At 41.6% G+C, this 12,370-nt stretch overlaps 1 protein-coding gene across 15 annotated transcripts in view; it reads right to left on the reverse strand.

The window, feature by feature from the left end:
- Positions 1 to 243: 243 nt before the first annotated feature.
- Positions 244 to 12,370, reverse strand: part of BRSK2 (BR serine/threonine kinase 2) — a 389,480-nt gene continuing 377,353 nt past the window's right edge. For 7 of the 15 annotated variants that reach the window (XM_053394329.1, XM_053394309.1, XM_053394294.1 and 4 more), the window contains one exon: positions 244 to 3,402. In XM_053394329.1, the coding sequence (XP_053250304.1) occupies positions 3,179 to 3,402 (224 nt within the window). In that variant the 3' untranslated portion in view covers positions 244 to 3,178. The remainder of the gene's footprint in view (positions 3,403 to 12,370) is intronic. The other 8 variants (XM_053394319.1, XM_053394301.1, XM_053394409.1 and 5 more) reach the window with 3 other exon arrangements.

The following is a 12,370-nucleotide window of genomic DNA, read 5'->3' on the forward strand; positions in this document are numbered from 1 at the left end:
TTGCAGTATGTACGGCTTTTGTGGTTCCCCCCACTCCACCCTGAGCCAGCCAGACACTTCAGTTTGAAAGGTACGCTTGAATTTGATGAGGTGAGGCTAGTCAACTCTGCCTCCAGATCTACTAAGGGCTCCCTCCTTTAATGTGGCCTTTAGTAAGGCATCGGCTTGGTACTTACCTGAACTGTATCTTGCTTGAAGGTGCTCCTCCAGTCACAGACGTAAACAAGACACACTGACAGCCAGTATCTTTACTGAATGAATTTATTGTTTTTTTGAACTAAAGTTGCTCACAGTTATTTAACAAGGGATACATCAGAAGGTTCTTCTTTGTCCATTTTGACTGTTAAATAATGTCAGTTTGTGTGTCCACATGTGCGTGTGTGTTTGTGTCTTCAAAGTACAAAATAGGAAGGATAACAAGAGGTATTGCTTTCGTTTATTCTTATGTCTTGTGTAAATAATCCCCTTCCTGCTTGTACTGTATGGGTTTTGCTGTATTACTATTATTATTAGTAGTAGTAGCATTTATTATTCTGTATTGAAATCCCAGCCTTTTGTAGAGGTACAATGTAACAGAAGCATCAAAATCTATACACAAGGGGAGATAAAAGAGGGGAAAGGGGGCTGAGGGTGGTGGAAGGGAAGCCTGGGGGGGAGGGAAGCAGAAGGTGGAGGCAGAAAAGACAACAAAAGCAAAAGAGACTAATTTACATCAATATCATGCAATTAAAACTGCCCCCGAACCTCCCCTCCCTCCGTCTCCAACCATCACCCTTCCTGTGTCCAACATGCACACAGCAATACAAGATAAAATTTCCAGATTAGAAAACAAAGCAAAACAAAGGAACACCTTCCCACTTTTGTGTGTCTCTTTAAAAAAAGGGGGGGATTTCCCCCTTCAAACCTATGTACAAGAAAAATGGGTCCAAGAAAGGGGGAGGGTGGGGAGAATCCATAAACAACAAAGACAAATGAAATTAAAAAAACAAAGGGAAGGGAAATAAGAGGGAGAAATCTAACATTATCTTTAAAAAACCTTGCAATACAACATACACTCATAAAAACTCAACAAACAACAATTGAAGGTAATAAGAGAATTGAACACTAATACTAAAATCTACATTTAAAAGATATTGGTCAAGGAGATTTACTCCTGCTGTTTTTTTTCTTCTTCTTTTTTGTCTTTGACACATATGATCATGGTTTTGGAAACCTTTGCATGTGGGCCAGATTGAGTTACACTTGGTGATAGTTGGAGAGAGAAAAAAGACAGAAGCCAAACAAAAAAATGGAATATTGGTGAGAGGATGAAGTTAAGTGGTCTTGTCATCATTCTTTTCCCCCCTCCCCAAAAATAAATAGGAATCAGTGTTACCTCTACACAGTAATGAAAGCAGAAGATTTATCTAACAGCTTAAATTTTTAAATATATATTTATATATATGCATTATAAATAATAACCAAGACCTAATAATAACTTAAACACACACAAGGAAGTTCCAGCCCACCCACCCACTTTTGAAAAAAAAATTATAAAAATATCTTGCAATACTTTTAGAAGTTTACAGTAGCTTTGTGGTTTTGTTTTTGTTTTTTCACTCGCCCATAGTGCTACCTCCTCCATATCTTGCTCCGATGAACTACCAGTGGTTGTACACACACGCGCACCCACACAGGAAGGGGAAGTTTGTTTGTTTTTAACTCTCATTTCATGTTCTTCCTTTGCATTAAAATTAAAAAAAGAACAACAAATGCACGCAACCCAAATGAATAAATAATTAAATAAATTAAATAACAAATAAATAAACGAAACCAGCAAATAAATAATACTGATATATCAATGCAGCACTAACGACACAATAGTTGCATCCAGATGCATGAGGCAGGAGAGAATTCAGCCGGCGGAAGGAAGTCCCAGTGCAGAGGGAAGGAAGGAAGGAACTGAGAGAGAGAGCAGGTTGAGGAGAGAAGCAGCAGCAGCAACGACAGTGGTGGTGTAGGTGGCAAGAGTGCATGGCAGCAGCAGAGATTGTCCTCCAACAGGTGGATTCTTGTCCCTCCTCCTCGCTGCCGGAAGCTGCGTTCCCCCCTAAGTTTCAGTGTTCTTATTTGATTTGACTTCCGTCTTGTAGTTTTTCCCTAAGTTTGTGTTCTGCCCCTCCAGCAGGCTGGGAGGGGGAAAAATTTGGAGATTATAAAAACAAAAACACAATTGGAGGGGGCGGGTTGAGGGAGTTGGGTGATGTGGGAAAAGGATCTGGGGTGGTGAAATTTGAGGACAACTTTCCTGTGGTAAAGCTCCTTAACAAAACATCGCCTGAATATGTCGTGATACCACCCTCCCGCAGTCTGGATTTGCCAATGGGGAAGTGTGCTGTCAAGGGCAACGATGTCACTCCAGTGACTCCAACTGTGCAATTTTTATAACTGAGCAGTTCTCCAGCGCAGAGCACCGAAAAGAAAAAGTGTGTGTGGTAGGGCGAGGGAAAAAGAGGAGACCCATTTCCTGCAGTGGGAGAGGGGAGGCTGGGAGTCCCCAAACAGAACCAGTCCGTGGACAGTCTTACATCAGTGGCCTTCCGTGAACAAGTGTTCGCAGAGCACAGAAGGTGAAGCTGTTGGCTGACATGTTAACTTTTCGGGATAATTCCTGGTAGCAGAGTGGAAACAAGCGGTGGTGTCAGAAACACAGAGAAAACAGAACAAGGACAAAAGAGGGCAGGGCAGTAAATCAGAAGGTGACTGGGGTGGGGGTAGGAAGTAAAAGAAAAGAGCTTGGAGATGATAAACAAACCAAAAAACAACAACCCAAGATTTGCCAAACTGGGTTTGTCATCTGTGCTACCTTTTCTTTCTTTTCTCATTGCTTTTGTGTTTTGTTTCAGAGAGATATATTATATTATATCATATAAATATATATATATGTGTGTTTGTGTTTTATATATATAATATATATATATATGTACACAGTCATTCCTTCATACAAAAGTTGTCTATAGACAGTTTTGTACTGTTGTAGCAATATATATACACATCCATCTGTTTTAGAGGCTAGCTTGCTAAAGAATACTCAGTCATTTCCGTTTGCGTCTCTCCGTGTGTGTGTGTGTGTGTTTAGTTATTTAGACTGTTTCTTTTTCCTTTTCCTCTTTTTTTATTATTTAAAAATTGCATTTATTTAAGGTTGGTCTTGTAGGCCGAGTGACGAGGCCATCTTTGCCTTCTCTTTGCCAGCGGGGTACTTAGTGTCTCCTCTAGACCCATAGTCATTAGCATCGGAATCGCTCCGCTTGCTGTTTGCGCTATGCTTGGTTGGCGTGCCGGGGGGATGGCTCACCTGCCCGTTCTTCTCGTCTGAAAAAAGTTGTTTAATTACGTCAAAGAAGTTACTCAATGGGCTGCCTGGGTATACAAAACAGAGGAGACAAAAAGAAAACAAAGAAAGCAAGAGAAAGAGAAAAGAGAGAGAGAGAGAGAAAAGAGAGAGAGAAAAAAGAGAACAAACAAACAAATGAACAATGGGGTTTTAAACGAGAAGAACGTGATGAGCGGTCCAGAGCCACGTGCATGGGTGTATGTGGAGGATGAAGACAATGAGCAGAAGAGGAAGAGCATCAGGATGGGAGCACTGAACTGCCTACGCATATGGAAAGCCTGGGGTCAAGAATGCCACACCTGGTGGTTGGAATCTTGCACTGTATAGCAAAAAGCAGAACTTTTGCCTAGAAGGGCAACTGGCATGCCTGGAGAATGCCATGATGCTGGATAATACTGGGCCTACATGAAACTCCTCTGAAAAAACGTCCTGAGTGAAGGAATTCAAGAGTAATGCAAAACCACCGAAACTCTGATCCTAAGCATGCTCTCTGGGAAGTCAGTTCTATTGCTTCCAATGGCATTTTCTTCTAAGCACTTGTGATCAAGTATGTAATCTAAATTATGCCTCGAAGCTTCAATGATATCTCATTTGCCTGATCCGTAGCCACACATGTACTCTTATGATCACACACAGAGCTTCTGCATACACAAGCTGCTCCCTTAACTTCAAGGAGAAGAGGAGATTTGCTTGCACAAAGGAATTAATCTGCAAATCTACTTTCTCCATTGAATTGAATGGGGGAACCTTTGCGGGCAGTAGAACTGTGTGTGAGCACAGGAGTTCCAGCATTTGTAAAAATACAACTCAGGATCTGTATCTATGATTCTACTCTTCTCCATCATTCAGTTTCTGTGTGATTTGTTCCAAACTTTAGGAATGCTCACTAAACTTCTTATGTCTATTTCTATCATCCGTTGCACACCAATTATGCTATTTACATTAAGTACTTTAGCCTGTACGAATTTTAGCAGCAAAGGAGCATCCCCACCCCCAAAAAGCATGTGAACACTGCCATCAACCAGTGTCAAATGTGCACAGGTAGCATCCCAATCTACAAAGTGTTCATATACCCCTGAACTATGTCTGCTGCTGTTTCCCTAAGGCAGGATTCCATACTGTAGCAGTAATGCCTAAATCCAGCAATCATATGCAACAGACGATTCATGTTTAACATTTCCACAGCAGCTCCATATGCCCCTGTGAGTCAAGGGCCCTGGATTGTCAATCCCCTCCCTGTGCACTCTTCCCACATTATCACTGAATTTAGGGACCAATCCAAACTTTGGCAGCCAACTGCTGGGCTTTGTCGAGTGGTGAGGCCACTGGCACTTCTGCAGCCCTGCCACACATGGCAGCCAGGGTAGAAGGTGAGAGTGAGGACCAGCACAATTGCGGTGCCAGCCTGGAGCTTATGCCTTGATCAGGACTGGATTGAGCCCAATGCCACTGTGCAACAACAGTGGGACTGGTTCGGCAGGCAGTGAACCATGGGTCAACTCAGCCTCTCCCCGCTTCTCAAATGCTTGATTTGGGTGCATTTCTTTCTGGCTGCTGACAGGGGGAATTCTGTTTGCAACATTCCCGCATATTTGGATGGTAGAAATGGAAGATACACAGCAGAGCTGTAACGCTTCAGTCACCCGAGTGGTGGCAGCAGACCTCAGTGGTGGGACAATCCAACACACTCCCCAGGCAACAGGGGTCTGCATTGTTCTGCCTGATGTTGCTTATTGTGGTGTGAGATCTGGCCTTAGGAGCCTATGGAACTTATTTAAAATAATAACTAAGATGCATCTTAGCCACCATATATCTCATGTGGCATCCAAAAGAGAGTTACTGCCTCTCTTGAAAATAAGATGAATTCTAGGAAACTACCTAAGATGCATAAGGCCACAATCCGACACAGTGTTAAGTGCATTTAAGCCCACTGATTCCAATGGGTTTATGGGTGCTTAACTCTGTGCTGAATTGTGACAAGAGCGTATAACAACAGTTGCTAGTTACTAGAAACCACTGATGAGTCCATGGGGAATGTAGATGCTGGAAGACTGACAATTCGGGGAACTTCTATTTTGTTTTAGTGAACAAAACGAAGGACTAGATATTGCCTAAGAGAACACTGGATGCAACTGGACAAGTTTTCTGGGACTGGTAATTTAAATAAGTATGTCAGTACCCTGCAGAAAACAGAGAAACAAAAATGTTTTACCAAGACTTGGGATTAATCTGAACAAGGGACCATTTCAGCTCAGTCCAATTTTTCTCCCAGGGTGTGTCCTGGAAAAGTTAACACCATTTACACCACATCCTGGAGAAGTATCCTGGTGGGTTTGGTTACAATAAATCCACAGTGAAATCCTTGTTAAAATCTTGCTTCTAGCAATCTTTGTGTGATGTGTGAACAGACATACCAAGGATCACTGTGTGTTAGTCATGCCTAACAGCACAATCCGATACATGTCTACTCATGAGTAAACCCCACTGAGTTCAATGGTGCTCATTCGCAAGAAAGTGGTTGTAGGATTGTAGCTTAAGCAACCCAAACTGTGATGTTGAAGTGGCAGCCATGGCACTTAACATCAAGTCCATTCTGGCTCAAATAGAGTCATCCTGTGTGTGTGTGTGTGTGTGTGTGTGTGTGTGTGTAACCATTGTTTATTTGCATATATTGATTATTTTAAATATCAGTAGATACAAAAATGGCCACCAATTGCACAATGGTAAGAATTGAAGTGACCAGACTAGAAGGCAATTCTCTCTCCACTTGCCCTATACAGCTGGCAACTTGAGCAGAACAACACCAGCCACACTACCAGAAGGACCAAGTTGCAAGGAAAGTGTAACACTTCACTTCTCATAAGACAGTCTTTCACACTTTTCACTTTCACAGAAAACAGTCCCTTTCCTTAGGGACTTGTCAGCAAAGCATCAACGTGAGTTTTCAATAGCAAAGACTTGGAAATTTCAGTTTTAGCAGGCATTTATGTGCAGATCTTCCCCTGGTTTGTGAAACAGCCACGCATCCATTTGCTCTCCTGCATTCCATCTACAACAACAAGGCTTACACTGGCCATAATCCTTCACAAACCTAGTTAAGTACACACAAGACCATTGATTTCAGTGGTCTTCTGTTCACTTAACTCGGTGTTGCAGTCACAGAAATTAAGACATGGTTTGTGACTATATAGGCTATATAGGACTGATATAAAAAAAGTACAGGGAAAAAGTAGAAAGCAGAGCATCCTCCAGAGGTGCCATGATTAAGAACAACTGAGACACAACTGCCCCACTGTTTCTTGCATGATGCTGGAGCAAAAGGAATAATGGAGAGATAAGATTTCCAGAATTTTGAAGGGAATCAAAAGTTTTATCTCCCTCAGATTTAAAGGCATAACGAACCAAACCCTGAAATCTTGCACACACGCAAAATGATATGTGTACGACACTTTGTTATACGCTCTGGTCCTCATGCTCACATGTAAACAGGTTTCTGTGTGTGATTGCGTTGTTATTTTGTAAATTCCGCCTCCTCTAACTTTTTAAAAATAGCAAATTTAGTCTTGCATATTATGCAACAGCTTCTTGTGTACACTTTGTCAAAATTTCCAGCTAGAATTACACACACACACACACAAAATAGATGTGTGTGTTAATTACTAATTTATAGCAGAAACAAGTTTAAAGACACACATCCCTCTGCACTGATTCTCTGCAAAGTGTCTGTAAGGAATGAATATGGCAGAGTCTTGCTGCATAACGAAACAGCAACAGAAGGCAGACAGAGGTTGTTGTATGCTTAAAAAACAAAAAAACCAACAAAAAACCCCTCACTACTTTCTGGAGGTAACTGCATATGTACTACTCAGCCTAACTTTGCATTTTTCTGAAAAGGTCCTGTTCCCTGCAGCTGCTAGAGACAGCCACTGGAAGAATGGTGTAACTTCAGAAATAAGTATGAAAACGGTAACAACAATGGTAAAGTCGTGGTTGCACTTCTGCTATGCATGAAATGGTCGTGCTGGAGTAGTTTGTGAGATAACATGACATTTCCTTGATCTTTTAAAAATTATTATTCCAAACAAGTACAACATCTGACATACTGCACTGGATGGACTTCATATTAAATATTTTATCAGGAATATTTACTATTCAAATTATTCCAAAGTGGTTTTTTTTTTGGGGGGGGGGTATTGCTTTTACAGTTGCCTTACATACATCTCCTGCATTTTCCTAATTTGCCCTACAAATCTGTGACCCTCCAGATGATGTTGGGACTACAATTCCCATGACCCATGACCATTTGTTTTTATTTTGCAAACAGCCTGGAGAATTTAACTGATGGGTGGCCATATACATTTAAATAACAATACATGATAGTGATAACGAGGAGCCATGCTGCCTGGGGATGATGGGAGCTGGGAACTCAACAATAACAATAACTAGAGAGAGAAAGGTCCCCAAGCCCTCATCTACAGACGTCACTAATCTCTGCTCAGCCTACATTGCCAAGGTAGCAGTTTACATCACTTGACAACACGCTAACCCAGCTGCCTGACAGAAGCCCATTTCCTGCTAGCAATTCCCCTAGCACATGTACATGTCTAGGGAGAAGGCCATGCTGCTAGAGTCTTCATAATTTCTCTCTCTCCCAAATAGGTGGAGAGGTATTGATTATGCTTGGCTACATTTTTGTGACGTCAGTGCCATCTCCAAATAGATTTCAGCTTCTAGAATTACAATCTAATCTGTAACGTTATACTCAAAGGAAATTATCTAGGTTCCTGAACTCTCAGAACGTAGCTGTTTTATAAATCACCATCATCTCCACCCCCTATCATATCTTTATGGTGGTGATACACATCTATACAGAAACTTTGGGTCGCAAGGTAGAAAATAGACCTACATTGGCTAGAATACTAATTCCCATTACAAATGTCTCTCTTCTTCCATAGTCTTCTGCCTTACCAGTAATCAGACATTAGCACAAGAAGCTCAAGAGTCTTGTGAAATAGCATGAGAGAGATTTAAAGCTCATGTACGAACATGATCCTAGAAGAGAAAGAAGAGGAATGCAAGTTTCACCCTTAGATGCCCTTCTGTGGTTAAGTTGGATTCTCACGTGGCTTTGGACCCCATGCCTTCACACGCTAAATGGAACCAGTAAACAAAAAGTGTGAAATAAAGCGCAAAAAAAGAGCTACAAGTGCTGCCGAGAAGGGTAAAAGAACGTGCATGTGTTTTTGAACTATGAGCTGATCAATTTATTCAGGAAGATCAGAGGCAAAAGGAAGTGCAGAAAAAGCAGGCAGAAGAAAGGCAGAAGGAGAATGGATACTGAGCTGTTTTCACAGAGGAATATAGAAGACAACCAGGAACCAAGAACATCAGTACTATTTATGTAAAAATGCAAAGCACTTGGCAAAATTCTTAAAGGAGATTTATAATTTTAATATTATGTATATTAATCTTAATACAGGGTCTGTTGTTTAGTCGTTTAGTCGTGTCCGACTCTTCGTGACCCCAATACAGGGTCTATACTTGCCTAATTAGTATAGACCCTGTATTGGGGTCACGAAGAGTCTATACTATACAGGGTCTATACTTGCCTAATTCCCCTTTGCATTTTCAAACACTCTCAATCATCTGGGTTGCCCTTCTTTAAAATACAAAGAAGGCTGACCTTTGTCGCTACTATATTAATCAGAATTTTTAGATGGAATATCAATGGGGTCTACGAGAAATCTTTGTGAAAGTATTCCCGGGAGCTGAAAGCAGGAGAACCTGGGATTGATGTATTCAGCACTTTCGTTTGTTTTTACCATGGTACCCATGTTGGGAATGAAATAAATGTCCTGTTAGTGGCAGGGCAGGGGCAGGGGGGAGGGGGTAGAGGGAATCAAACTGCTGGCCCTTGGACAATTTTGTCTGCTGATTTGCAAACAACCAGGGGCCTGGTAATCACAACATTGAAGGTTCCCATTCATCCTATCCTTTAATGCATTGGTAGATGGGCTTCAATGAATAGCAAATTGTGTAAAAAAAAAGGGGGGGGGTATTGCATGTATCCTTGAAGTTCTGTGGCGAAAGATAACTCATGTTAAATGTCAACAGTGCTTTTTTCCTGAGGGGGACGCAGGGTTATGCATATCCCTAAACATTTTGTGAATCTAAGTTTGGCCTCATTGAGGGGGCAGTATTTCAATATGAGTAGGAAAACAAGAGTACCCTAAAATATTATTTTTTAGAAAAAAAGCAGTGAGTGTCAACCACTGTGAAACTGCCATGTTGGTCACCACAACTAGGTTTTGTAGTGCTGTTCAGTGCAGTGGAAAAACTCAGTTTATAGGTATTTAGACTCATGTGACAAATTAGTCGTGCGTCAGTAGACTATGAGTGTAAGTCAGTAAAGTTTTACTCAGAGGAGACTCAATGAAACGAACATGACTAAGTTACGTCCATTCATTTCAATGGGTCCACTCTGGGTAAAACTCAGCTGGCTACCACTCTGTGCATGTGTTTTCCTTCTTCTACATTATAAGATCTTTGAAGCAATGCTTGTTTTCTGTTATGCACACAGAATACTTGTCTGCAAGAGTATACTGTAGCTATGCTGGGGCTGGAACACATTAGCAGAATGTGTTTCAATCCCTTTGCTTGAGAAGTTGTAGCCTAGAAACCCAGCTTGGATTTCTGGAAAGTCATTGAAATATCAGAATATGTTCAGAGAGGAATGCACCCTGTTGAATAAGCTGGTCTGTAAACACTAACCAACCTTCTGAATAGCAATGCATAAGGATAAGTAGTTCCAAAGAGCTGACAACTTAAACAGCAGAGGATAAAAAGAATCATAGCTACAAGGATCAGTTTATGAGAAAACAGAAGTGATGGATGTTGCCTGAGTATCAGATAAGGAGGCAAATACTTGGATACAAAGGAAGTGCCAAAGTCCCAAGGAAGCAGATAAATACCAGCCAATTCATGAATGTAGCAGAGATGCTACTTAAGGCCACAAGGAAAGCACTGCAATCAAATTTGGTCCAAAACAGAAGTTTCAAAGTATGAAAGAAGACAGTATCCAGATGGAGAGTGTAATAGACACTAGTTCTAAATATATTCACCATTTGTTAGGAAGCTATTGTGACACAGCAAGTTCAATGTTGCAGGCAACTTTGCCGAAGAAGCCAACATATTCTCTTTTGCTTCGGTCAAGTAAGAGAAATGATGCACTTGCCTTCCTTTTGATGCCATATACATGGATATATCAAGAGAAAAGATGGTGATGCTATTCAAATTTTGTTTGGAAGTTGGTGATGTTAGAAACTTGAATGGGAAGGGTCATGGCTCAGTGGCAGAACAACTGCTTTGCATTCAGAAGGCTCCACATTCGATCTTCAATGAGATTCCTGTTTGAAACCCTGGAGGCCTGCTGCCAATCAGCATAGACTATACTGAGCTGATAGACCAATGGCCTGACTCAGTTTAGGGCAGTTTCCTTTCAGAGACTCCACCTTACCCTCAAAAATGCAAGTGGAAACCCCTCCTTAACTTTAGCTAAACCCTTAAGGTCATATCTCCCTCTAACATACCAACACATTTTTTTTAAAAAAAACCACTTGTCCCTGAGGTATTTGGACATAAATAAGATCACAGCAAGCAAATAGTCTATGCTTTTCTCATGAGAAAAGTTTTGCTCAGTCTCTGGTTTTGTTCACTGTAAATGCCTGCTCTTAGGAAACATGTCATATTTCACTGAAAAGATGATTGGGGAGGTAGGTGTTGTCAATTTCAAAACAAAACAACCATCCCACAACAGTCCAATTTTTACTTCTGGTATTATTCCTATATCCATACATTTTCCAGAAACCTCAGTGTATCTCTGTTACCACTCTTTCAGCTCTTCCCTTAAGGCCCCTTATCAGTATTCATTAGTAAGGAATTATAAGCACAAAGAAATGATGCCAAAGTCTGATACATTGTTGGGAGAGCTCAACTCTGACCAGGGCCAATGGGCCTCCTTTGTGATGAGAAGTCTTGTGGTGGCCACTGCCTCCATTTCTGGTTTCCCCACCTCACAAATGATGATACAGAGTTAGAGAAGGTATTGAAAAGGGCACATAAAATAATGGAAAGATAGAGACACCTTCCCTAAGAAGAACGGCTAAAGCATTTTGAGTATTCAAACTTAAAATGTCTAGGACAGGAGAGGGAACTTTTTTTTTTACTCCATGGGCCAGTTCCTTATCAGGATCAGTCTTGTGGGTCAAATGTGACAGGCGGATGGGATCACCCACCTGTCAATTTTGTGATAATAACATGATTGAGAGAGTGGGCATCCACACTCACCTGTTAAAATCCCTTGCCAGAGAGCTGTTAAAATGCAGGGTAGGGGAGGTGCTTTGGAAAGCAGCTTGGCAGTTTAGCCCCTGCTCAGCATGCACCTCTCGGGGAAAGGGATAAAGAAGCCCTTTTGCAAGGAACAGACTTCTTTGAGGGGTTCTTTCCCCCCTCCTCTTGGGAGGCATGACTTCTTTGTGCGGCGATCCAGAAAAATACTGGGTCTGTGTGATTCAGCTGCAACCACCTCTTCCCAGGGGAAAGGCACACGCAGCGAAAGCAAGCAGACTAGGCATTTTTCTGCTGTGTTCTTTGGCTGTGTGTGCCTGTTCTGAAGAGTGAGCAGGTGTACTTGACCAAACTAAGCATGATTTGTCCACTGCATGTCGGCTGTTAAGTGGGGGTTAAATCCTACAGTGCAGAATTGTGCCAAATGACACTAGGCAATGGTGAATATTATTACACCTAGTGGCTGAACTAGAAACAGAAATCTGCAAGTGAATGGCACCATTTTCTAATTTCAGACACCCTTTTCTCAATATGCTATAGGCTCAACAGTACAGGAATTGCAGAAAGGCCCTGTGACATGTGTCAGGGAGCCATTACAAAGCACACCCTCTTGAGCACCTGGGAGCATCAGACCTCCTTCACATTTTG

Source organism: Podarcis raffonei, chromosome 1 (assembly GCF_027172205.1).
Source record: "Podarcis raffonei isolate rPodRaf1 chromosome 1, rPodRaf1.pri, whole genome shotgun sequence".
NCBI classification, from domain to species: Eukaryota; Metazoa; Chordata; class Lepidosauria; order Squamata; family Lacertidae; genus Podarcis; species Podarcis raffonei.